This window comes from Podarcis filfolensis (assembly GCF_964270895.1).
Source record: "Podarcis filfolensis genome assembly, chromosome: 14".
Taxonomy (NCBI): domain Eukaryota; kingdom Metazoa; phylum Chordata; class Lepidosauria; order Squamata; family Lacertidae; genus Podarcis; species Podarcis filfolensis.
In genome coordinates, this window is record NC_139616.1 from 7273073 (window position 1) to 7299774 (window position 26702).

Here is a 26702-nt window from a genome sequence, read left to right on the forward strand (position 1 = left end):
CAATATTTTGGCCAGTTGGCCTCCATATTGGCTCTTTTCCGAGCCTTAGCCTCCAGGGGTGACAGCCACCTCGGAGTTTTATTCTCCAGTAAGTCTTTATATTTTGTCCAGACATTAAAGACTGATTTTCTGACAATATGGTTCTTGAAGGCCTTATTTATCTTAGCTTTATCATACCATAAATATGCATGCCATCCAAACGCATTATTAAAACCTTCCAAATCCAAGACATCCGTATCTTCAAGAAGTAACCAATCTTTTAACCAGCAGAAAGCTGCAGCTTCATAATACAACTTTAAATCTGGCAGGGCAAAGCCCCCTCTTTCTTTCGCATCTGTTAATATTTTAAATTTGATTCTGGGCTTTTTGCCCTGCCAGACAAATTTAGAAATATCTTTCTGCCACTTCCGGAAGCACTCTGTCTTGTCTACAATCTGCAGTGTCTGAAACAAAAATAACATTTTTGGCAATACATTCATCTTGATGGCAGCTATTCGGCCTAACAAAGAAAGTTTTAGTCTTGACCAACTATCCAAGTCTCTCTTAATCTCTGACCAACATTTTTCATAATTATCTTTAAATAAACTCAGATTTTTTGCTGTTATGTTTACCCCTAGGTATTTAACTTTTTTAACCACATTTAGTTCTGTCTCTTTCTGAAGCTGTTCCAACTCAATATCTGTCATGTTTTTCCCCAAAACTTTAGTTTTTTGCTTATTTAACTTAAATCCTGCCACTCGACCAAAGTTTTGAATCAGTTGTAGTACTCTTTTCAAACTAGACTCCGGCTCCTGTAATGTCAGAACTAGGTCATCTGCAAAAGCTTTAAGTTTATATTGTTTCGCTCCGACCTGAATCCCTTCCACCAACCGGTCCCCCCTAATCATATTCAGGAGCACTTCCAGAACCGAAATAAACAGTAATGGGGAAATCGGGCAGCCTTGTCGTGTACCTTTTTCAATTTTAAACTCTTCTGTAACCACATTGTTAACTATCAGTTTAGCCTTTTGTTCTGAATATATTGCCTCAATCCCGTTCTCAAACCCCCGTCCCACTCCCATTTCTTTTAAATTCCCCTTCATAAATTTCCAAGAAATGTTGTCAAAGGCTTTCTCCGCGTCTATAAAAATTAAAACTGCTTTAGTGTTTATGTTTGTTTGTAAAAGTTCCAATATGTCTATGATGTTCCTTGTGTTAGTAAACATATGTCTGCCCGGGAGAAAGCCTGCCTGGTCTTTATGGATTATCTCACTTAAAACTTTCTTAAATCTTCGTGCCAAAACATCTGCAAATATTTTGTAATCCACATTTAAAAGGGAGATGGGACGGTAATTCTTGAGTTGTGTCTTTTCAGTTTCTGACTTTGGAATCAATGTGATAAATGCTTCTTTCCACGATTCAGGCGCCTTCTTCCCCTCCATTATTTCATTACTGACCTCCAACAAAGGTTGTATCAAATAATCCTTCAATGTCTTATAGTAGTTAGAGGTCAGTCCATCTGGCCCTGGTGATTTGCCCTGTTTCAGACTCAGGATGGCCTGTTCAATCTCTTGTCGTGTTATTTTGCCATTTAAAATTGTTCTATTTTCTTCTGACAGCTTTGCTAATCCATTTCTCTCCAAAAATTGTGTAATCTCTATTTCATCTTGTGGCCCTTGAGTATATAACTTTTTAAAATACCTCTGGAAGCACTTTCTAATCTCTCCCGGGTTCTGAATGTTCCTTCCTTCAACCTCTAAGTTTGTTACTGTATTTAATCTTTGTCTCCTTTTCAACTGCCAAGCTAGCAGTTTCCCACATTTATTTGCCGATTCAAAAGTTTTTTGTTTCATTGTTTTAATCTTCCATTCTATTTCCTGATTTATCAGCTTGGAATATTGCGCCTGATAAAGTTTGATTTCTCTCAGAATCGGTTGGGACTTCGGGTTAGATCTTAACTTCTTCTCCAACTCTTTGATACTTTCCAGAATTTTATCTTTCTTTTCATTTTGCAGTCTTTTCTTTAAGGAATTCTGTTGAATCAAGAACCCTCTCATCACAGCTTTACTTGCATCCCAGATAGTTCTTTTTTCCACCGTAGTGTTCAAATTAATCTCAAAATAGTCCTTTAAGGTTTTTTGGGCCTTCTTTACAATTCTTTGATCTCTAAACAGGCCATCATTCATCTTCCATCTAAAGGAGCCGATTGGGATCAATGTCATATCCATTCTCAAGGCGTTATGGTCGGAGCATGTTTTGGGGCAGATTTCCACCTTCCTCACCTTAGGTGCCAGACTTCTAGTTATCCATATTTGGTCGATTCGTGTCCAGAAGCAGAAAATTTCTCAGCCCCATGCTGGCTAGGCATGGGACAAGTGGAAGTGTTGAACGAACCCTTAGATCCACACCGAAGAGTCTTGTTATTACCATCAGGGTCAGTCTTTAAGATATAAGGGGATAATTTCTGTATCCTTTCCTTCCTGGCTTTTACACTGGGCCCCTCCAGATGTCCTCTATTAAGAATCCATCAGAATTCATACTCATGATGGCTATGGGGGCAGTTATACACAATCACCACTTGCGCCTGTAAAAGTTTTGGGGGCTGTAATACTGCTTCTTTTGCAACAGGTACAGGCCCCGTGGTTTCCTGTCAAAACATTCCATACCACAGATGTTCTAGGATTGCTGTTTCTTGTCCTGCTTTTGTTGTTTTTAGAGTTGTCCCTCCAGATGGCAATAATTCAACAACTTTGGTGAATCTTTGCATAACAACTAATAAAGCCGAATGATGTGTGGACAGCCCAGTGTCAGTCCATCATCAAAGTGCTATTATTGTGTCAGTGGTATATTGCCAAATACACCTGCAAAAGAAGAAGAAGAAGCCACCAGTCTGGAGGGGGCTCTAATCCTACTGCCAAAGGGAAGGAGCCTCAGCTGATCAGTCAGATGAACAACTGGAAGCAGCACAATCAACAGAAATGACTGTTCGGGCAAATAGAAACGAACCACTAAATCAATAGCAATTGCAGTTGAGACCAAAAGTTTTCAGCCCAGCAAATTAACTTTCTGCAACTTGCAGTTCCCCTGTCTTAAATCAGAAATGTGCTGCTGCTTACCCACTCATTTATTTTGTAAAACCTCCCTAGTTTTATGAAAGCTGCCTACTAGCATTTCTTGACACCCACAAACTGCATAGGGACATGGTGATCTCCTGCTAGTGGAGAGACCACATCAGGGATCAGGAGGATGACCACATGGGATCAGCTGAAGACAGAGACAGTTGCTCTTACAACCTCTTTCTTCTGGTAATCTGCACACTCATCCTCATGGTTTAGAACTATAGTGCCGACTCATCTGTGGGAGAATCTGATGCCTGAAGTGCTCCGATTCCATCTACTTCTAAGGAAATGTATTTCTACATACCTCTCAACATATCTAGGCCTCTGTCCTCACACTTATTCAGCTATGGAAGCACATGCAGAGATGTATCTTTCTTCCCCTGACTGAGGGGTTGCCAACAATGGTGCCCTTCAGATGTTGTGGGCCACACCTCTCATCAACTCCTTCCAGCATGGTTACTGGTCAAAGATGATGGGAGCTGCAGTCCACAACATCTGGAGGCAAGCAAGGAGCATTGCCACATTTAAAGGACACAGTCCGGCCATGCAGAAGGGCTTTGTGAGAGTTGGCGAGGGGTTTATTTCATAGGAGAAGGTTTCAACATTCTGCTTTCTGATGTGATGGAGAACCACGGGGGCAAGGACTGTGAGTCCACCCTGCATGTTGCTTTGTTCATTAATGCATCCCCGAGAGGTCTGACTCATTCAGCACCTCCTCCTCATACTCAGAACTCTGGTGTTGCCTCCTTCCAATTCAACTCTCCATCTTTCTTTTTGTTGTGTTCACCTCATTCACACTTCTTTGTAGTCTTGTTTCTATCTTCTCTTTGCTGAATTTCTGCCACCCTTCTACCAACCCGCATGTTGATTTAATCATCCAAGCCACCTGCCGTTCTGTCAATATTTGCATATTGTCATCTAATCATCACTGGCACCATTTATGTAGCTGTCAGTTTGTACATTACAGATCTCAGGAAGAAGGGGACTGCAAGAAAAGACTCTTTTTTTGTCCAAACATGCATCGAAATGCATTATATGAACTAGTCAGGCATACATCTTTCTCCCTATCAAATCCCAAAAGAACAGCACTGGATAGTCAGGTTTCCTGTTCACAAGTCTTTTAGGGAGTGAGTTGCATTCACGTGGTAGGTATTCAGCTGTCATATGTGTTTTAATCTGTCGAGTTCAAGACAGGCTGCAAAAGAAGGCAGAAGAGAACCAGGAACTCACTCCCAGTGAGCTCCCAAGTTGACTCATCTGATGCCATGGTGGTTGAAAGGCAGGTGGCTCCACCCACCTGTCAAAGTGGTTCATGCTGGATGGGGGACCTCAAGATCCAGCCTGCCAGCTGGGTCCTGTTCCTTAGCCCTGTCCTATCTAATCCAGCATTTTGTACTCAAAGTGCCCAACCAGATGCCTCTGGGAAGCCTGCAAGCAGGACATGAGCACAAACAGAATTACAGCTATTATTTTAGTGTTTTGCACATTTAGAGTTGCATTTAAATTTGATAGTTTTTTCTACGGAAGGATGGGAAAATCCTTTTTTTTTTTAAAGACCCACTTATTTTACATTTATTCATCTTGGTTATTTATTTTGTGTTAGGCCACCCCATCCTGGATAGCAATGGTGATATCAGTCATGCACAAAGCAATTCATTATCGATCCCAGCAGTATGACTCTGCAGTTGCGGGAATCCCTGCTCTCTGAAATGCCCACAACCCATCTTACCTTCTCTCTGCTGCTGGGGGATGATGGGAGCTTGCTGGGGGAAGGCCTGGCTGATTGGTGCATAGGCGGCTGGGTATGCTGCTGGAACACACAAAAGCAGAATGGTCAGGGCAAACAGAGCCTCCTGCTAGTGCTGAGAAAAGTATGGTAAAGCAAAACCAATGGGGGACAAAAGTGGGATGCTCAGCAGTGGATCCTGAGCATGACTCAATTCCAGAGATGTATGCATGGATCACATACAAAAAGATTGCTTTGCTGCCTCCATGATCGAGTTGGCTTGTACTTATGGAACAGTCGCAAAGAGTACATGACAAAGGCCGCTTGTGTGGTTCAGGAGGTCTGAATGAAACCTTTGGTGCTGCATGAAGCCTAGCACAAAGAGCATTTTAGGCACACCAAATTATGAACGTATTTAAGCTACCTTACACTGGTGTCGTTGGTCCATCTATCCCAGTGTTGTCCACCCTGACAGGCAGTGGCTGTCCTGGGTGACAGGTAGATGTTTCTCCTGTCCCCTGCTATGTGAGAGCGTTGAGTTGCAAAGGCCAGGGATTGATTAATCATGGGATTTCAGACATGCAAAGTATGGCAGGGGCAGCCAAAATGGTGTCCTCTAGATGCTATTGGACTCCAACTCTCATCAGGCCCAGCCAACAGAGTCAATGGCCCGGGACGATGGGAGTGGAAGTCCAGCAACATTGGCTTTGACTTCCTCTTCTCTGAACCACGGATGCCCCAGTGCATTACTACTGTAGAGATTCTGGCAAGTCTACCCAAGCATTCTCTCTTCTTCACATTCTACGAGCTGTTTCTTCATGTTCTAACATATTGTTCCAAAGACTTGCCTTAACTCAAACAGCCTGACATGCAGGGTTGTACATGCCTTCTAATGGGATGTGTATACTGTTTGCCTGAATTGGCATTCTCATTTAAACTAATCACTGGCCAGCGCAGGGGACTTGCTGGTTTGTGGCTGACTAGGCATGTCGGTCCGTCTCTCAGGTATCGTTTCCAGGCCTGACCTCCAGCTTGCAGTGCATAATTGCTTTCACCTTTCCCTGGCAGAAAAAAAGGGGTCTAACTGCCACTTGCCCTGGGACTGCATTGTTGAAGGAAAGCAGAAGTGGAATCTGTTCTCCATTTCTCGAAGGTTTGCTTCTGAAAATGAGGCCTCTAGTTCATTTGCCTCATTTGTAGCAATCTCTAGGACTTGGAGGGGTGTGAAGTTGAGATTGCCTTATAATTGCAAGGTAGCTAAGGGTGGTGGGTGTTTTTCTGTCCTTTAAAGACTTATCCAGCAATTTTCAACCTCTCTGTCCTTCCTGGCCTGAGAAATCTCCGTGGAGGAGATACCTCTTGATGTCTTCTTCTGGGTTTTGACTGACGCATAGGACACTGTAGAGGCTGGTGCAATTTCATTTTTTGAAAAAGGGAATCCCTTCCATTTACTTATTTTTTTCTGTATTGATTTCTTTAAAAGGTTAAGAAAAAGACATCACATAAGAAAAATTAACAATGAACATCTGTCAGGAGAACAGCAGACAGCCTCTCTTGTTTCTTATGCTTCCAGGAAAACCCACCTATGGACATCAAGGGGGTTCTCACCAAGTGTGAGCACCCATGAAGAATAAACAGCCACTAACACTCATCAACTCCCTTGTATGTAAGGCAGGTACAACAAAACCCTGGCACATTACAAATATCTTTATTTCTTTAAAAGTGTTTATAAACTACTTAGTATTTTTTAAAATCTCTAAGTGGTGTACAACCTAAAAACCATAAATATTACCCTAAAAACAAAAATGCAACATAAAACCAATAAAAAAGTAGTATAAAAGCACATATAAAAAAGAATTAAGGGAATTCAAACAAACAACAAAGAGGGTCTGATTTTACAGGTCATGGGAAGTCTGGGCAGAAAGGCACATGAATGTTACCAAAAATGTACTTCTCCTTTGATAATGTTCAATATGCCATTTATGATGGAAAATGGTCTGGGGGAAACGCAGAAGAAACTTTCAGCACAGCACTATAGTTTGGCTCCATCCATCAACCAGGGTGCTAAGGTGTCAATGGGAGGTTGCATTCTCTGTGTCCCAGGAAGAACATCATGGCAAGGTGGGAGACCAACTTGGTGCCATCATTTGGGCAGAGAAAGAGCAGCTGCAGGAAGCCTGCTGCCAACTCCCGGTGGTCCTGGGACTACAGAGTTGAAGGGAAGCTTGTTTTGCTTCCATCCATCAGACTGGGACTAAATTGTGCTGGGTTGCGGGGTCAACACACACTGCTCTTGCTGATATGCCCTCTTCTACATAACAGGAAAAGAAGCCCTGCCCTTCATTTCACCCACTCATCAGACTAGCAGTTGACTAGCCCAGCAGTACCATCCATGGGCACAAAAGGACCACGTGTCACCATTAGGACAAATAATGGGCCACTGCTACAAACTGTTGCCTCAACTGTGGCTAGTTTGGGGCTTCATATAAGTTGCGTTTCAGCTTCTGGACATGTGGAGTTTTCTTTCTGCTGTGGGGGCTTGACATTCTGCTGCTCTCATGGGCAGGGCATTCTGTTTTTGCTTGTTCTCAAACACTCCCTTCCTAGTTTCTTTGGTGTGTTTCTTGACATCAAACCTGCAGCAGCTCAGCCCTGATATATTCCACCAAGCACCACCCTTCCTTCCTAGTATAAGACACGTTCCCCCAAAGCTGCCCACTCCTACTTCAGGTGTGCCACAGAATGGAGAAGCCAGGATTCCTTAAGGAGGAGTGGAGAAATTTTATTCATATCCCCACAGCATCCTCCTTGCATCTGGGTATTTTGCTCATGCTCAACATTATCACAAAGATGCCATGGAAAGATGCAGGGAAAGAGGGAAAGGCAGACAGAGAGAGGGGAGGCGAGGAGGACAGGCAAAGCAATGTTTGAGACCTGCATAGTGCTGCATGCCTGCGTAGGCTTGTTGGAGGGGGTCTGCCACAGTGGGACTTTGAGCTGGGAAGAGAAAAGAAGGAAGAAGGAAGAGAGTAAGCAAGTGCAACTAAAGGAGAACAGCTTTCAGAGCAGCACAATCACTGGGGCAGGCAGCAAACCACTCGAGATATCTCCTTGGCTTCTCATTACGTTCCTCTTCCTCTGTCGCTCCTCAGAGTCTAGCTACATGCGCCACAAACTACATGAGAGCAAACTACACAAACTGCATGACACGACTCTGGTTCTTTGATCCAGCTCCTCATCCTCCTGGACCTCTTGGATCCTCTAACTTTTGCCCTATTTGTCACCGTTAATGGCCACATATCTGAGAACAACAGGCTGGTCCAGTGCAAACATTTGCTCTATGGCAATAGGCCTGCCGCCCTTCTCTGTGGACAGAGGAACTCTAAGGACTTGCCCACACCTCCATTTGCTTCCCCTGCCCCCGGGGAAACCTGCAGTTTAGAGCTGACTAGGAATAAATAGGGTTTTCCAGGGACTGTTGTTTGCTCCGATTTAGCACTAAAGAGCGGGTTTTCCAGGGCAAAGAAAATGCAAACTGCTTGGAGATCTGTACCTAGAAAGCACAGGGCAAGTGGAAAATGACCTGGACATGTGTTCTCTAGGCACGTGACAAGCTGGATGAGCCCTAAGATCTCATATCTAGCTCAGAGTGAGCAGGTTGTGGATGCAACACAGCTCCCTGAGATCTCATCCTCTAAGGAGTCCTTTCCCAACCTGGTGCCCTCCAGATGTTGCTAGCCTACAACTCCCATCATTCCTCCCCACTGCTCATGCTATGTGGGAATTGTTGCCCAACAACATTTGGAGGCCACCAGGTTGGGAAAGTCTGCAATAAGGCAATGGCATCGTTAGAAGGTTGCTGGAAATTAGTTTTAGCTCAACTACCATTCAGGGCAGGTAGGCAAATACCTGCAAAAGGCAGCAGAGGCTTGGACTATGTAAATTCTCTAGTTGTGACTGACACCAGCTGTGAAACTGGCTTAGGAACCAAGGCAGCCGTGCACTGCTTGGTAGCCAAAGGTGAGCAGAAATCCCATGCAGGTGAGTGCATTGAATTCTATCAAGGGAGCAAGCAGAGGTGGAGGACAGAAGGATCTCTCTATTCCTCCTCCATCAGTCCTCTTGGTTTTTCTCCGCTGGCTGTAGAGAAAGGGAACCTATCCCTCAGCTCTGTTCCTCTTCCATCTGCCTGCTTTGTAGAAAGCTTTTTTCTTTTTTACTAGACTTCTAAGAGGCTGGTGTCCTGCATTTTCATGCTAGCTGAGAAAGAGGAAGCTTCCCATCCAAGGCATCCAGCACAGGACCCAGGATACTAGCCTGTTAGCAAAAATAGGTCAGGGTAGTAACTTTTGCAAGCTTAGTTACAAGACTGGACTAAGGAAGGACGCTTTTTTAAAATGATACATAACCTCCCAAAGTGCATATGCATTAACATAGGGGCATAGTTGCACACAGAGAGACAGGGATGAGTTTCCTGTTTGCTCTTTATACTGCGCCAGCTGGGCATTTAAGTCCTCCTGGGTCCCAAAGGACTAGCTCTCCTCTTGCTGCCAAATGGCAAGAAGCTTGAACAGCACACCCATTATTTCCCACCTCCTTTTTTGTGTGTGGCCAAAAACCTTACCTGGGTATGGATGGATTCCATTGGTGTAAATAGTTTCTGATGCTGGCTGCCCATTGGTCTGTGGTGGGAGAGGGCTGAATCCATTCACCCCGATGGGTGTGGCTATGCTGGGAACAGGTGCTGTGCTGATCCCCGGAGGTGTGCTTGTACCTATGGACCACCAAGAAGTTGGGGAGAAAGAGACAAATTAGAGATGGCCTTTGATGCTGACTATTTCTCAAACACAGAGGATGGGTGAGGTCTCTGACTGGAACAGGTAGGAATTTGGTTGGTTGAAGTTAGCTGTTAAAAACCAATCCACTTCTTCATCTGGGCTGTTCTGCAGTCATCAAGAGCAAGTGAGTCCTGGTCATTGCCACTTTGGTCCCAAAATGCATATCTGTACGCACACTTTAGGCTAGTATGTGCATTACTGTATACGTAACTTCGCAGGAGAACTGCATTGCAAAATTTGGAAAAAGTGTGAGCTCTGAATTCTGACCATGTTTTGGTCCATTTTTGTTTTGGAAACTGTCCTGTATGTCTGCCTTCGAATGTGAACTGAGCTGAATTTCTCTACTAGGGGCAAATACCTGATGAGGGTGTCATGGGAGCAGCAACCAACCCGCTGACGTTAAACGCCGCCATCTGTTGCATCTGTGCCGCCGCAATGGCCGCCATGGGGTTGAGGCAAGTTCCTTGTGCTGCAGCCATCAGAGCTGCCTGCTGCTGCATTATCTTAAGGAAAGAAAGACAGGCATGGGGGCAGAGAGAAGGAAAAGAAACGGAGTAAGCAAGAGGGGAGCAGTGGAGGCGGGGAAGAGAGAGGAGGAGAAGGAACAACCAAGAACAGGAACCAGAGGACACAGAGGAGGAGGAGGAGGAAGAAGGGGAGAAACAAGAAGGTGCAAGTTAGTTTTGCCTTTGTTACCGAAGAGCCTTTTCCAGCTGTTGACACTGGGCATGGCAGGAACGTAGGAAGATGTCTTATACTGAGTAGTGTGTCTAACAGTATTGTGTACAACAGCTTTCCCCAAACTGATGTTCTCCAGGTGTTGCAGGACTACAACTCCCACCAGCCCCTGACAGCGCAGCCAACCATCAGCAATGAGGGAAGTTGGTGTTGGAAACAGCTGGAGGGTACCATGTTGGAGAAGGCTGGCAACAGGACCCAGGCACCTTATTTCCCTGAGGCACCACTGAGGCAGCTCTCAGGCAAAAGGAGCTTCCAGTCGGATACCTGCTATTCTGCTATGCTACCCATGGAATGGCCAGAGATGGTGCTGCAGTTGTTTCAGTCCAGGAACCAACAGAGGCCTGGCTTACCCTAACCTCTAGGCTAGATTACTGCAACACATTATACATGGGGCTGCCTCTGATGATAGACTGGAAACTTCCGCTGGTGCAGAATCCAGCCACCAGGTTGCTTACTGAAGTTAAACAGCTTGACCATATAATGCCAGTCCTTGGCAGACTGCACTGACTGCCAGTTGGTTTCTGGGTGGGCCAAATTAAAAGTGCTGATGTTGCCCTATAATGCCTTAAATCAGCGGTTCTCAACTTGTGGGTCCCCAGATGTTGTTGGACTACAACTCCCATCATCCCTGAGCTCTGGCCTTGCTAGCTGGGGGTGAAAGGAGTTGTAGTTCAACAACATCTGGGGACCCACAGGTTGAGAAAAGCTGCCTTAAATGGTTCATGACCGCAATACCTCAAGGACTGCCTCTCTTCATATGAACCTGCCCAGACCCTGTGATCATCCTCTGAGGCCCTTCTTTGTGTGCCTCCTCCATGAGAGGTCCAGAGGGTAGCAACACAAGAACAGGCCTTTTCTGCAGTGTCTCCCTGTTTGTGGAATGCTCTCCCCAGAGAGCCTCGCCTGGCGTCTCGATTACATATCTTCAGGCCTCTATAACCAGATCTTTGTCTGGTTAAACAATTTGTGGCCAATTTGTGGTGGGGGACACAGTTTGTTGTTTTGTTTGTTATTATGTTATGTCTTTTGATACTGTAAACCACCCTTTGATCCTTAGGTGAAGGGTGGTATATGAATTGTTGTAATAATAATAATAATAATAATAATAATAATAATAATAATAATAATAAAAAATGTTGTTTCAGGCATGGTTCCTTAGTCTAAGTAATAGGGAAAAGCACAGGGTTCCAGCACCTTCACCACTTGTGCAGAAGGGCAGATTACAGCTTGCCTGACAAACTGCACCTGCCAAAGCCCTCTCTTCTGCACAGCAAGGAAAGCTCCAGGCCCTGTGTCCTCTGTTCCACCTGCATCTGAGTGAGAGAAGGTGCAAGCCGAGCTATGTGGCCACTTGCCTGCCTGCTCCACAACAGGAACACCAGCCTGCCTTAGATTTCATCATCAGACCCCTATCTGCTCTAGACTGATTGGAAGAGTCCTGCAGCTGAATCAGGCCAAAGGCCCCAACTAGCCCAGTATCTTGTTCTCAGAGCAGCCAAGCAGATGCCTATGGGAAACCTGCAAGCAGGACTTGGGAGCGACAGCAGTGCTCTCTCCATCTGGGCTTCCCAGGAAGTGATATTCAGAGGTGAACTGCCTTATCATTCACTGATTTATCTAACCTTCTTTTAAAGCCATTCCAACTTGGTGGCTACATGTTATGGGAGCTAATCACGTAGCTTGGCTAAACACTGTATAAAGGAGGACTGTGATGTTTGCCTCTGACTCTGCAGCCTTCCACCTACTTCTCTTTGCTATCTGGCAACAGTTTCCTTTGGAACAGCTATCAGGACAAAGAGCAGCAGCATCTCCTCCAGAGGTTGACACTTCATCCATATCTTCCACCTCCAAACCTCTTTTCTGGGCTCTTAGAGCTGGCAAGGTCTTTTCCTTTGGTGATCTCTCTCCACTGTTGACACTCCTACTCTGTTCAGCTCCCAGCTAATCTTTCAGCTTACACAGGAGTCAACAAGCCACCTGTGCCCATCAGACCTCTTGACTTGTCTTCCCAGTTAATGCAAAACCTGCTTTTCCAAGAAGGTGACCTCCAGATTTTTTGGAGAACAACTTCCATCATCCACCCTGGCTGGGGCTGATAGGAATTGTGGTACAAAGGATAGCAGGAGCACCAGCTGTTGTCCTTGGAAGCTGTCTCTGCCATCCAGTGTGAGTTCACCGCCCACCTACAGCTAAGCTAGCCCCCTCTGGCTTGTCCAGTTCTAAATGCGTCCACCTTATAGGGCTGGCAGCGGATTGCAGCATCTCCTACCGCTTGCGTATATGCCCCGTAGGCTCCAAACTGGATCGTCATTGGATTGAAGATCCCCAGCTGTCCTGCCATCTGATGCATCCGCCGAAGGGTCCTCTCCTTGTCTGTGTCAGCAAACTTCACCACCAGGCTGGACGATGCTCCCTAGCAGAGTGGACAGAGAAACAGAGGCACAAACAGAGAGAGTGGGGCAGAGTGTATCCATTGCTCCTGTATGAAGCGGTGGCAGCTGGCACATAATTCACATCCCCCCCACCCCTCCAGCAAGGACAAGCGATACGGATGATGGCATAAGGATAACAACTAGGGCACATCATTTCTGCTAGAGAGACACAGGCAGGCGTTAGGCTAACCAAACAGGTGTGCTGAAAAAGTTGTTTGAATAGCTCCTTTGAGAAACTGAATCATAGACTTGCAGAGCTGGGACCACAAGGGTCAACTAGTCCAATCCCATGCAATGCAGGAATCCTTTTGCCCAATGTGGGGCTCAAACCCAGATATTAAGAGTCTCATGTTCTTCCGACTGAGCCATCCTGGCACTTGCATGTAGCAAGATGGTTGTCGTGGACTACAACCCCCAACCCTTGGCCCATTGGCCAAGCTGGGTGTGGACGATGAGAACTGGAGCCCAAGAACACCTGGAAGGACACTGGTTTACAAGCATACCTGCCAATATTTGAAAACCATAGTGGTGTTATTTTCTCCTGCCCTTCTCCCCCAGTGATTCAGGGGGCATACATGGCCAATCGTCCTTTGATCTTCACTACAGCCCTGTGAGTTTAGTTAGGCTGAGAGTGATTGGCCCAGGATCACTTCAGTGGGAGGAGAACCAGGGTCTCACCAGGTGGAAGTTCAACACATTAGCCACTACATGGTACTGGCTCTCTGGGGATTTTGGCCTGGCCTCCTGAGCTCTCTGCCCATGCCCCTGGTCCCGCTCCCACTACCCCGGCCATGGTCATCAGTCAACCATCTACAAAATTAGGGTTTAAATAAATTAGAAAGACATTTGTAAATAAAAGGACACAACAAGCAAATAAGCTTCCATTTATTTCTGGGCTCAGGCAAACTGGATAAAGTAAAACCTCTGTATGCAGTGCTTTTTTCTGGGGGTACTCAAGAGTACACAGTACTAGCAGCTGCACCCCCACCCCCCGCCACGTTAAAAGTGTGGCACTTACTGTGACAACCACGGTGAGTACCAGCACCTTTTTTTCCTAAAAAGAAAGCACTGACCTATGACCTCTTTCATCTACCAAAATCCTCCCACAACAGAAACTCTCTCCTCTTTTGCAACCAGTCAGCCTGGATGCACGGCCAAGGTGGCAAAATTAAAACCAGCTGATTCATAAGCAGAACCTGCAACAAAATGTTGCAACGTTTGAGTATTTCCATGTTCCAGGCAGGCAGGCATTTATGCTGGCCTCCTCCTCCAGCTGAGCACTCTATTCTCCATGCCCCCCTCTTAGTTTTGTATTTTTCTTTTTTTAATATATTTCTGGCCATTGAGCGTTCTCACTTCTCATTTAGCTGTTCTGGTTTATTTTTTATTTTTAAAGAGTTATTGGTACTTCTACATATACGATGATGATCAACTAATGTTCACAAATATGGGTCCACTTTTGAAACAGCATCCTCTGTATTGTACCGTATTTTTTGCTCTACAAGACACACCAGACCATAAGACACACCTAGTTTTTGGAGGAGGAAAACGTGAAAAAAAATATTCTGAATCCCAGAAGCCAGAACAGCGAGGGATGTCAGTCTAGGCTATCCCTTTTGCTGTTCTGGCTTCTGGGATAGCCGCGCAAAGCCTGCATTTGCTCCATAAGACGCACACACACTTCCCCTTACTTTTTAGGAGGGAAAAAGTGTGTCTTATAGAGCAAAAAATACGGTAATTTATTCTATTTGTAAGCCATCCTTCAACTTGAAGTTTCCCAGGACAGTGCACAAAGAATTCATTGAAATCCAGCACAGGTTGTATCCAATGCAGTGATATATTTGTTGTGCTGTGGGGCATCATAGTGCAAGGGAAAGCATTACCAAAGATTTTCTGCAACCGATTTCACAAGAAGAATCAGCTCCTGTGCAATAAGCTTCCTCTAGTGCAATTGCACTGGATTCCTTCCTTGAACAACCTTTAAAGTATGCCATACACTAGCACAAGAGCTCTTGTGTTCATGAACAAACAATGCTGGCCCCCTTGGTACTTTGTTATGGGTGCTGACTGTTAGCAGGAGATGCCTGGCAGTGCTATGATTTCCTCCACACAGCAAACTACAGTTCTCAGGGGAAGAACTGTGTGCAGGGGAAGCCATCACCGTTAAAGTGGTATAAGAGTTCTTTAAGTGTATGGTGTAGGTGAAGAAGTCCTTCTGGAAAAAAGAGTTTTTGAGGAGGGACGGATAAGGCACTTGGACTTTGAACCTCTGAAAATGTATTTCTTTAACCTCAGTCACCTTAGCGGGATGTGAGGAGATTCAGAAACAGCAAAGCATCTCCTTTGCTCCTCTGAGTATTTATCCCATCTCTTTGATTTCAATAGAGTGAGATAATTGTGATTAGCACGTACCATTGTGCGTGCGTGAGCCCCCCCCTTCTAAAGGCTGCTGCTGTTCCAACCAACCACACCAGATCAGAGTTCATCTTCAGCACAGCTTCCCTGCCAGGAGCAATCTCTGATCAATGCAGACCTCTTTTATAATCACGGCCAGTTCCCTGGGCTCTTTCCCCTTTCTTTCGCCTTCATTTAGAACTGTGACCTTCATTGTTAATTAAATGGCAGTTTTCTCAAGCCAGTGATTGAATTACCTCCTAACACCTGCCTAGAGAGCACAGCTGCTGATCAGAATAAACGATGGGCCCTGCGTTATTTTTACAACAAGTGATTTGATCCCCAAGATTCTGATCCAATCAAAGAGAGGATAAATTAGCCGGTGATTGGATTAAGGAGAAAAACACTGTCTTGTGAGGGGTGGGGGCCTGCTCTGTGGGGCTACCTTTTTCTATATGGCTGTGAGCAGCTCCTGAGATTGCTTTTCTAGTTTTGTTTCTAAGGAAAGAAAATGGTATTTTCATAAGGCACTGTCTCTGAGAGATTGCTTTATTGCTTGAGGTGTGGAACCTCAGTCCCTGGGGGCCAAATGCAGCTCTTCGGGACTCTCTGACTGGTCCTCAGGACCAAAACCCTCTTTAAAACTTACTGCCAGTTGAAATCTTTTCATCCAACCTATCTCATTGGGGCAGCTGTGAGGATAAAATGGAGACGACAGAGAACAGCAAATTTCAACTAGTCATCCTGTTCATGCAAAGTTTATCTGCTTGCCTCGTGCAAAGGAACTCCCCTTCCCTCTCCTTCCTCCATGTGCCCCCCCATCTTGTCTGGGTTTTCTTGCAACCCCACCCCCCTCTGAGCAGGGGCACAGGGCAAGGAAAGGGAGGAAAAGTTCTGTTGAGCAAGCAGAATTCCTTGCAGGAAGGGGATAACTTGTTAGGGAATCACTCTGCAAAGAAACAAGTAAAAGTTTCTAGAAGGTTCCAGAGGAAAGGAACAACATGCAGAATTGTAAAGGTGTGAAAACCCCAATGGAAATAGTTTTTTTCAAAAACGAAGGGGATAGTTCAGAGCCTGTGAATCCAGAATCGTATCACTCTGTTATTGGAAGTTTATTGTATATTTCACAACGGAGCAGTTCAGATTTGTTATTCTGTTGGAATTCTGAGTAGACTTGTAAGTAATCCTATTGAAAATACATGGAAAGGACTAAAATGCATTTTTCGTTTACAAAATACACTTGACTATTGTTTAAAATTATCATCTTCAGGATCAGAAGTTCATTCATTGATAGTGGTTGGGCAAAAAATCAGTGTCTGGGATGGTGTTTCAGTTTGGTAATTCTTTGGTGGAATGGAAGTCCAGGAAACAAGGGATTGTAGCCACTTCCTCCACAGAAGCTGAATACACTGCTCTATCAGACTTATGTAATGAATTGAAGTACTATGTACAGATTCTCGATGACTTAGGTGTAAAACGTAATTATCCAGTACAAGTACGGGAGGATAATCAGGCAGTCATTGCAATGGTGGAGTTTGAACTGTTTAAAGGTAGAACAAAACATGTAGAGATTAAATATCAAAACGTAAAAGAAATTGTGAAGCAAAATCTGAAAAAGCTACAATATTGTGAAAGCAGGCAAAATGTGGCAAATGTATTTACAAAATTGCTTACGTCTGAAAGACATGCACAACTAGTTGAGAAGTTGGGAATTGTGTTGCATGGTGTGCGAATACTTTGTATATGTTCATAATACTGTTTTGTTTCTGTGCGACTGAGTGGGGGTGTAAGGGAATTGTTCTGCAAAGAAACAAAAGTTTCTAGAAGGTTCCAGAGTTTTTCCTTTAAATTTGGGAGTGGCACTCTGATCTTAATTAGTGTCAGCTGCAAGTGCTAATAAAAAGACCACTCCCGCTTCGTGTTTGCAGACACTTGATAGCAAATGTATGTCAGAAGAGGGTTGCCTATGAAGTCTGTTGGAGGACTGTTGCTGTGGTTTACAACATGCTGGAGATAAGACTTTTGTTTGATAGTGTACTGTTTGTGTTAACAGTCGAAAGATGTCCTTTGCAACCTTAATGCATGTAACCGGTCTGGGAATAAAATATTTTGACCAAGACTTCACAGTTTGGTCAGTCATCTTTTAAAAAACTTTGTCATTGTTCCGTGTGAGAGTGAAAGAAGATAAACTCTGCTAAAGCAGCTTAAAAAGGTTTTGCCTAGTCACCAGTATCTGCACAGCAGAAGTGTGTGGACAGTAACCTCTAATATAACTTTGTTCAATACAACCCTTGTGCCATGAGCTCCTTGGAGGAAGGGTGGAATAAAAACACAATAATAAATGGGTAATAGATGTATTTTTTATGCTCTGCAGAGGTGGGTGAGCTGAGATGATGAGTTAAAGGGGAGTGGGAAGGAATTCCAGCTGCTTAATTGCTGCTTGTTAAGCTGTGATTGAAAACACAGGAACAGGGCCAGTGATAAAGGCTTCTGGTTCCTTGAGAGCAGCCTGGGAAAGAGCCTAGCACTGCTTATCTGTCAATTTCAATATAGCTTCCAAGCGGTTAGCTGGCCACCTCTGTTTTTCTTCTCTATTTGCAGGGCGTACAAAACTTCCCCACCATAAGTCAAATTGTGGTGCATCTAGCTTAGTACTGCAGACTCCAGCCTTCCCTCTCCAGACATTTTGGACGACAGTCATCACCATCCGTCACCATTAGCCCTGCTGGCTGGGGCTGATGGGAGCTGAAATTCAAAACATCTGGAAGGCACAAGGTTGGAGAAGGCTGGTCTACTTCGGGGTCCTCGCTCCAGGGTCTTAGGCTGCTGGGGCAGTGCCCCAATTCCCCCAAATGAGCCAGACTCCACTGCCATGTGAATATTCCCTGCTTCCTGATGGACCTTTTAGGCACTGTCCTCCTCTTTGGTATTGTGGAATTGACAGGGTCGCCAAGTGCCAACCTCTACAACCAAACGGTGCAGAGCAGTTAAGGATCGCTGTGCTTGCTCTCTCCCACTTTGCTAGTTCCTTCGTCTACCATCCTCCTCTTGCAGCTGTGCTCATGAGGATGCTTTAGCTTTCGTCCCACAGCAGGCAGGAAGGGAAGGGCTGCTGAAGTTGAAGGGCAGGGTGTACAATGGCTAGATCCAGATAGCCACAGTGAGGCTATCTGGGTTGATATCTGCTGGTCCCAATGCAGGAGACCCTATGGCCTTCCAGATGTTGCTTGATTCCAGCACCCATCAGCCTCAGCCAGCAGTGCCAATGCTCAGGAAAGATAGGAGCTGCAGTCATTCTGGGCACATCAGGTGATGTTCAGCCTATGTCACTTTTGCATGTGTTCATTCATGGAGCCATCCCGTTTCTGCATTAATCTGCAATCCGCCCCCCCCCCCAAGTATCTGCATGAAAATGAAGATTTAAGTAAAACTTGCGTGTGCATTTCAATGTATTTTTCTCATAAAATATATATTTCCTCTCAAAATTTCTGAACTATCTATCTATCATCTATCTATCTATCTTCTATCTATCCATCCATTCATCCATCCATCCATCTATCATCTGTCAAACTGCATCAAGGAAGCACAAAAGCCTGCAAGTAACTAAGGTCCACTCTACAAATTAATCCAGGATATTTGGGTCTGGTCATTTTGTATCAAAATACACAAAGTTAAATGCCTCAAATATTTCTAATATGTTCTCTCAATGACTGTGCACAAACCACAAAACATTTAAAGAACTGAAGTTTACCTCTCGGAGAGCTCAAATCCCAAGCACCCTTAACAAATGACAGTTCCCAGGTATCTCTTTTTTTGAGGAACCATGTGGTCTAAATATATGGTGTATCCTCAGCAATGCCCTTGGATTCCCTGACACTATCTCAGATGCTTTATGGTGAAGAGAAACTTCAGCAAACTTCTTCCCACGCAAGACACCACAGGAGTAGAAGTTTAAGAACAAGGGCAAAGGTGTGGATGTCTTCTGCATAGACCTCTGGCTGAGCACAGGGAACACCTAAACCAATCCCCCATCATAGAATTGTAGAGTTGGAAGGGACCCTGAGGATCATCTAGTCCAGCCCCCTGCAATGCAGGAATATGCAGCTGTCCCATGAGGGGATCGAACCCTGGCATTATCAGCACCACGCTCTAACCCACTGATTTGGCCATTTGGGCAGCACTTACCGGCATGGTCTGACTGCCGTGGAGACTACTGATAGCGGCTTGGGCCTCGGCATGACTCCCGTATTTGACAAAGGCACATCCTAAGAGGAAAGAAAGGATCAATGGTCAGCTCAGAGGCATATCCAAAAAAAACCAAAACTAAACCCAGAGTGGATCTCCATATTGGCAAAGCCAGTCAAGGTGGGGAAATGCAAGCAGTAGCCTGAAGTCTGGCTGATCTAGGATTCTTTCTCCCCGCTGTAAGGCAATGCCTTTATTGCAGGGTCAGGTCACATTTTGCTTTTGGTAACGTGGGTTGAATGGCATCCCATGTTACACTAGCACAGTGGCGTAGCGTGGGTTGTCAGCACCCGGGGCAAGGCAAGTAATTTGCGCCCCCTAACCCGTGGATTTGCACCCCCTAACCCGTGGATTTGCGCCCCCAACCCTAACCCCCAGATGTTGCGCCCGGTGCGGCCGGCCCCCCCTGCACCCCCCACGCTACGCCACTGCACTAGCAAAAGACAAGCATAGCGCTGTCACTTGAGAATGGCGTGCACCTGCCTATGTGGCCAGATTTGCCCATAATAAATAGGGAGAGAAGCTGCTTCTTCCTCTGTGTGTTTCAGGGTTGCAAAAGGTTATGTTTCAAATCATTAAATTTTGGGCCTATGCTTCTCCCCACCCACCCGATAGAAGGACTCAGTGTGACTATCAGCAATTAAAATGTACAAAAGTTTAAAACAAGAGGCAATTCAACAGCAGTATCCATAGTAAATGAAAACCAATTCAAAGTGGGCATTCACAACAGACAGCCCAGAGCATGTGTTTTGTTTTTGCAGCTCTGTTAGGTGCCTGTTTGCTCAGAAATAAAGTTCACTACGCCTGGTTGGGGCTTAGTCCAGGTAAATGTGCATAGGACTGCAACCTTTAAATTAGTGGGTTTTCATAATAATAATAATAATAATAATAATAATAATAATAATAATACTAATAATTTCAGACCCACCCTTCACTGTAGGTCCCACAAAATGAAAATGCAATGTTAAAATCGGTTTAAATACCTGACAATAGATGTCAAAACCAGGGTAAAGGACTGCAATACCTCAAGGACTGCCTCTCTCCATAAGAACCTGCCCAGATCCTGTGACCATCCTCTGAGGCCCTTCTTCATGTGCCTCCTCCACATGAGGTCCAGAGGCTGGCAACACGAGAATAAGGGCCTTTTCTGCATTGGCCCCCCATTTGTGGAATGTTTTTCTCTGGAAGGTTCACCTGGTGCCTTCATTATATGCTTTTAGGCAGCAGGCAAAAACATTCCTCTTCAACCAGGCCTTTGACTGATTAATATTCCACAGCCTTTTAAATGTGCCTATGGGAAGGAGGGGTATTGTTTTGCTGTTTAGTTTTAATTATTTACTTGTTTTAGCCTGCATCTTATTCTGTGAACCACCCTGAGATCTTATGATGAAGGGAGGTATAATAATAATAATAATAATAATAATAATAATAATAATAATAATACTGCAGGTGCTCAGAAGGATTGGAGCATATTACTAGCAAGTATCAGGCAATGGGAAAGTAGCAGCTAGACTGGTGACTGGGGGTGGCCGCCGAGACCACATAACACCGGTCTTGAAAGACCTACATTGGCTCCCAGTATGTTTCCGAGTACAATTCAAATTGTTGGTGTTGACCTTTAAAGCCGTAAATGGCCTCAGCCCAGTATACCTGAAGGAGCGTCTCCACCCCCATCATTCTGCTCGGACACTGAGGTCCAGCTCTGAGGGTCTTCTGGCGGTTCCCTCCCTGCGAGAAGCAAAGCTACAGGGAACCAGGCAGAGGGCCTTCTCGGTAGTGGCGCCTGCCCTGTGGAACGCCCTCCCATCAGATGTCAAAGAGATAAACAACTACCTGACATTTAGAAGACATCAGGGAAGTTTTTAATGTGTGACATTTTAATGTACCGTATTTTTCGCCCTATAGGAAGCACCGGCCCATAGGACGCACCTAGGTTTTTTTGGGGGGGGGAATAAAGGGGAAAAAAATCCCCCCCAGCCACGGGAACTCCCGCAGGGCTCCCCAGGCTGCGGATATCTGCCCGAAGCGCGGGGCGCCCTGTTCAGCGCGCCCAGCACTCCGTGCAGCAGGCTGCTATCCGCAGCCTAGGGAGCCCTGCGGGAACTCCCACAGGGCACCCCAGGCTGCGGATAGCTTCCCGAAGCACGGGGCGCTCTGCTTCAGGGTGCCCCGCGCTCCGGGCAAGCAGGCTGCTATCCGCAGCCTAGGGAGCCCTGCGGGAACTCCTGCGGGCTCCCCAGTCTTACGGATAGCTTCCTGAAGCCTGGAGAGAGAGAGGGGTCGGTGCGCACCAACCCCTCTCGCTCTCCAAGCTTCAGCGAAAGCCTGCATTCACCCCATAGGACGCACACACTTTCCCCCTTCATTTTTGGAGGTGAAAAAGTGTGTCCTATAGGGTGAAAAATACGGTATTTTTAATCTTTGTTGGAAGCCGCCCAGAGTGGCTGGGGAAACTCAGACAGATGGGTGTGGTACAAATAAATAGTAATAGTAATAATAATAATAGTAATAATAATAATAGTAATAATAATAATAGTAATAATAATAATAATAATAATAATAATAATAATAATAATAATAGCATAGGGAAGATGTGCTGAAGCAATAGGCAAGTCCAGAACCAGATTGGAACAGGTAGATCCCAGCATTCGGACCCACTTCTTTTGGCCACCCCTCTATATTATTATTTATATCCTGGCTTCTCCTGTGCAAAATAATAGCTGGCAGAGATATGCTTGCGTGGCAGACATTGCAGGGAGGGTCTTGATCTCAGCCCTGAATAACTTCCCCCATTCTCTTTTACAAGGTTGTACCTCATACTGGTCCATTTAGCTTAGTTTTGTCTGCACTGACTGGCAGACGTTCTACAGGATTTCAGACTTCACCTGCAGATGCCAGCCGGGACTGAACCTGGAAACATTTGCCTGCAGAGCTCAGATGCTCTACTATTGAGCTACGGCCCTTCCCCATAGTAGGAAAAAGCGAGCTGTGCCACCCCTTTCCAGTGTTGCCGATGCCATTCTCCGCCGCTTCTTGATCCTCACCTTTACTGGCTCCATCGGGGCCTCTGAGGATGGTGCATTCTTCAATCTGGCCAAAGGGCTCAAAGAGTCGCCGGACGTCATCCTCACTCTGCTGCTTTCCCAGCATGCCCACAAAAAGCTTCCTGTCTTCTAAAAACAAACCACTCCTCATTAGCAAGAGCCACGCAAAGCCACACACGATTAGTAGGGCAGAATGGGAGCACAGGCGGGGGCTTATTGACTTGGCGGCTGGTCCAGGCCAAGGCTTTGTACGACAACTATGAACCCTTGCAGGGGCTTGCCGGACGGGCGAATGGCCTTTGTGTCTGGGCTGCTGTTCTGAATCATACTTACTTGCATTGAACTCAATGGGATGTATTTCTGAGTACATCAGGACATAAGAACAACCCTGACCCACCAAGCCTAGCAACCTGTTCTCAGCCTGCAAGCATTGTGAATTTGTCACGAGTCCCAAAGAGGTGTCATGTGGGTGGGGTGTCTGACACAAAGAAGGGATGGAAGGGACCATGGGGTGGGACCCAGCAGGATGGGAGAAGCATTGGTGGGACCTAAGAAGTGTCAGAGAGCCAGTGTGGTGTAGTGGTTAAGAGTGGTAGACTTGTAATCTGGTGAACTGGGTTCGCGTCTCCGCTCCTCCACGTGCAGCTGCTGGGTGACCTTGGGCTAGGCACACTTCTCTGAAGTCTCTCAGCCTCACTCACCTCACAGAGTGTTTGTTGTGGGGGAGGAAGGGAAAGGAGAATGTTAGCCACTTTGAGACTCCTTCGGGTAGTGATAGAGCGGGATATCAAATCCAAACTCTTCTTCTTCTGTTAAGAGTCTAGGGCTGGGGGGGGGGAGCTGGCCTGGAGGATAGTGAGCTGGATCCTAAGGAGGGACCAAGTGGGGCGTTCTAATCCAGGATCACGAGACACCCCAGCCCATTCTCCCCTGTTGACCTTTGGTGCCTTCTGCTATCAGTGATGAGCTTCCGTTGAAGAAGGAGGCTGCTGAGCATAAATCAGCTGAAACTTCGTCTCCAAGGACACAGAGATGCCAATGTTGGTGCAAAAAGACCTTGTAAGTTCAACTCACCAAGAGGAATGCCTGTTTGCTTGCCCAGTTTGGGGACTCGGACCACTTGCCACACTAAGTGCCTGTCCCATCCTTTAAAAAGAAGGCACAGGGGATGTCTTGTTGGGTCAGCATCTTAGCTTATGCTTAGCCATGTGCCTTTCACCCTTGCCTTCCCTATGTACTGCGCTGATCTTCAGCGTCAAGATTTTGGTAGAAACAGAAACCCAAGTTTGAGTCATTCACGCAGCAGTGGGGGCCAGGACAGTATCACGTTTACAATTTCCTTGCAATTTCATAGCTGATTTCTTACGTGCCATGTTTATGTCAGTGTTCGAGATGGTGCTCTGTTTGTTGCTAATAGTGCTTTATAGAATGTGGGCCTTCTCTGGTATTTCCATAGTTGCTGTCTACTGAAGATGTTTTAACATTTTGTCAGTGGCTTAGATGTTCTGTTTAAATACCAGGGGTATATAAATTGTCAAGCAACTAGGAGAAATCCAGCGGGCGCAGTGTCTGCATGCTAGGGATTCCTCGATTCATGGACTTGGGGGAGGCCAGAGGTACAGAATCCCCTACAGACAACTGTCTAGCCTCTGCTTGAAGTCCTCCATTGAGAGAGAGCCCAGAATCTTTTTAAGTAACTGGTTACCTTTATCATCACCTAACAGCCAACCATCTGCCCTCCTACAACTTTAGCCCATTAGATCAAGTTCCACCCTCCACAGCAGCAGAGAACAATTTTTTGCTGCCCATGGCTGCCATTTTGTGCAGGCACCCACAGCACTTTTATCAATATAGGAGCACTGGCACCTCATCATTAAAACAAAAAAGAGCTGCTAGTATTATTATTATTGTTATTATTATTGTAAAGGTAAAGGACCCCTGGACGGTTAAGTCCAGTCAAAGGTGACTATGGGGTTGCAGTGCTCATCTCACTTTCAGGCCGAGGGAGCCAGCATTTGTCCACAGACAGCTTTCTGGGTCATGTGGCCAGCAGGACTGAACTGCTTCTGGCACAACGGAACACCGTGACAGAAACCAGAGTGCGCAGAAACACTGTTTACCTTCCCGCCACAGTGGTACCTATTTATCTGCTTGCACTGGCGTGCTTTCAAACTCCTAGGTTGGCAGAAGCTGGGACAGAGCAACGGGAACTCACCCTGTTGTGGGGATTCGAACCGCCGACCTTCTGATCAACAAGCCCAAGTGGCGCTGTGGTCTAAACAATAATAATAGGTAAAGGTAAAGGTCTGCGGACAAACGTCAGCTCCCTTGGCCTGAAAGCGAGATGAGTGCCGCAACCCCATAGTTGCCTTTGACTGGACTTATCTGTCCAGGAGTCCTTTACCTTTACCTGTTGTTGTTACACTTCCTTACCCACACGTCACCATACAGTCCCAGAGTGGATTATAACAATTTAAAAATACAATTAAAAAAACAAAAACAGTTTAAAACAAAGTACAAGGCAGTGATCACTGGGGTCCTGCACTATTTCATTTCCTAAGTTTGAAGGAGAGAAAGAGGGAGAAGTCCAAGGGGAACATGTGGAGGAATATGGAGCGGATGGTGGGGGTGGAGGTTGATGAGAAGGAATGGGGAATAAAGGGGTACTTGGAATGAGAAAGACAGAGATGGAGGCAACGAGGCTCCGAGAGAAAGAGAGACGGTTAAGTAAAGTAGCAAGCCGTTTCATGGTTATGATTGACTACCCAAATAACCCTCCGCTGCCAGCCCTGCCCAAGGGACATAAATAACTTAAACATCATTGGAGTGATGGTAAATAATGAGTGTTTCGCGATTATTGCCGGCATCTGTCTTCCACGGCCCTCGCACCAGCGCTGGGCTCTAATGGCGTCTGACAACAGAAATAAGGTGGCCTGTCGGAGTGCGCAGGCCAGGAAATAAATAAATAACAGCAGGGCACAGAGGACGCTTTGTCAGGCACTAGGAAAATTAGTTAAGAGGCCAGGGCTCATACATTGTCTAGTTAAACATAAACCATCTCTATTAAAAACAACAGCACCTGTCCCTGTATAGCGTTGTAGTCTCTGGCTTAGCTTAAATTTCCTTGACACTTCTCTCCACGCCGCAAGTGCCTCTTCAGAGAGGATTCAAATTTCTGCCTCACTTACAGCCTAAGCCGGAGTCCTGCTCCGAGCCAAATACTTGCTGCTCTGCTGGCCAAAAAGGGAATGATAATGTGAAATTTGAGGAAGCGGGGGACTTTAAGGATATTGTCCAACACTTCATAGATAAAAATAGAGACCCTCTTGTAGGGATGGGGGCGGGGAGTCAATTCACATCTAAAAGGGAACCTCTTGGGAAGACTTTTGATAAGACATTAGAGAATGAAAACGTAAGGTGTGTATACTAAGTTTATGAAAATGGATAAATAAAATAAATAAATAAAAGGGAACCTATCAAACATGCATTTTCTGAAACAATATGCAAACTGAGCCATCTTTTAAAATTTGCACTTCTCTAAATTTTGCAGTTCAGTTCTCCAGCCAAGTAGCATGTACAAAAATTGATGATGATGATTTATTAAAATTTGTATACCGCCCTAAACCTGCAGGTCTCAGGGTGGTTACAACATACAAAAATGCATATACTAGGGTAGAGTGTTCATTAAAATGCACATGTCAGTGAAAATAACATGCAAAAACGCATTATATATGGGGAAATCGCAAATAAAAAAGTGCATACTGTATTGGGGGAAATTGCACAGAAAAATGTGCAAGGAACAGTTTGCAATGAAATGATGCTGAATTTACATGAGGGACAGAACTATCCAAACTGTGCAGAAATTTATTCATGTATGTGACTACAGTGGCAAGAATGATACTTGACCAAAAATGGAAAGAAGAAGAAGTCCCAGCGAAAGAAGAATGGATACAAAAACTTATGGAATATGCAGAAATGCCGAAACTTACCTGAAAAGTAAGAAATCAAGATAACAAACCTTTTATAAAAGAATGGAAATGGTTTATTGAATATTTACAAATAAACTGTAAACAGATAAGAACATTGGCAGGAGTGTTGTAATAACCTGCAGTTTTATAAGAGTATATATTTAAAGTAGATGAATGAATGAGCAAATTAAATTGGATATGCAGAAAATATTAAAA

The 26702-nt window shown here is 45.3% G+C and overlaps 1 protein-coding gene across 12 annotated transcripts in view; it reads right to left on the reverse strand.

Annotated features, from left to right (window-relative positions):
- Positions 1-26702, reverse strand: part of CELF6 (CUGBP Elav-like family member 6) — a 181214-nt gene that overhangs the window by 14629 nt on the left and 139883 nt on the right. For 5 of the 12 annotated variants that reach the window (XR_014541667.1, XR_014541668.1, XM_083586708.1 and 2 more), the window contains 7 exons: positions 22519-22647; positions 19415-19494; positions 12673-12816; positions 10021-10165; positions 9449-9598; positions 7759-7821; positions 4828-4908 (listed from right to left, as the gene is read on the reverse strand). Coding sequence is in view for 10 of the 12 variants with exons in the window: in XM_083586708.1 (XP_083442834.1) it covers positions 4828-4908; positions 7759-7821; positions 9449-9598; positions 10021-10165; positions 12673-12816; positions 19415-19494; positions 22519-22647 (792 nt within the window). In the remaining 2 variants the exon portion in view is untranslated. The remainder of the gene's footprint in view (positions 1-4827; positions 4909-7758; positions 7822-9448; positions 9599-10020; positions 10166-12672; positions 12817-19414; positions 19495-22518; positions 22648-26702) is intronic. The other 7 variants (XM_083586712.1, XM_083586711.1, XM_083586717.1 and 4 more) reach the window with 4 other exon arrangements.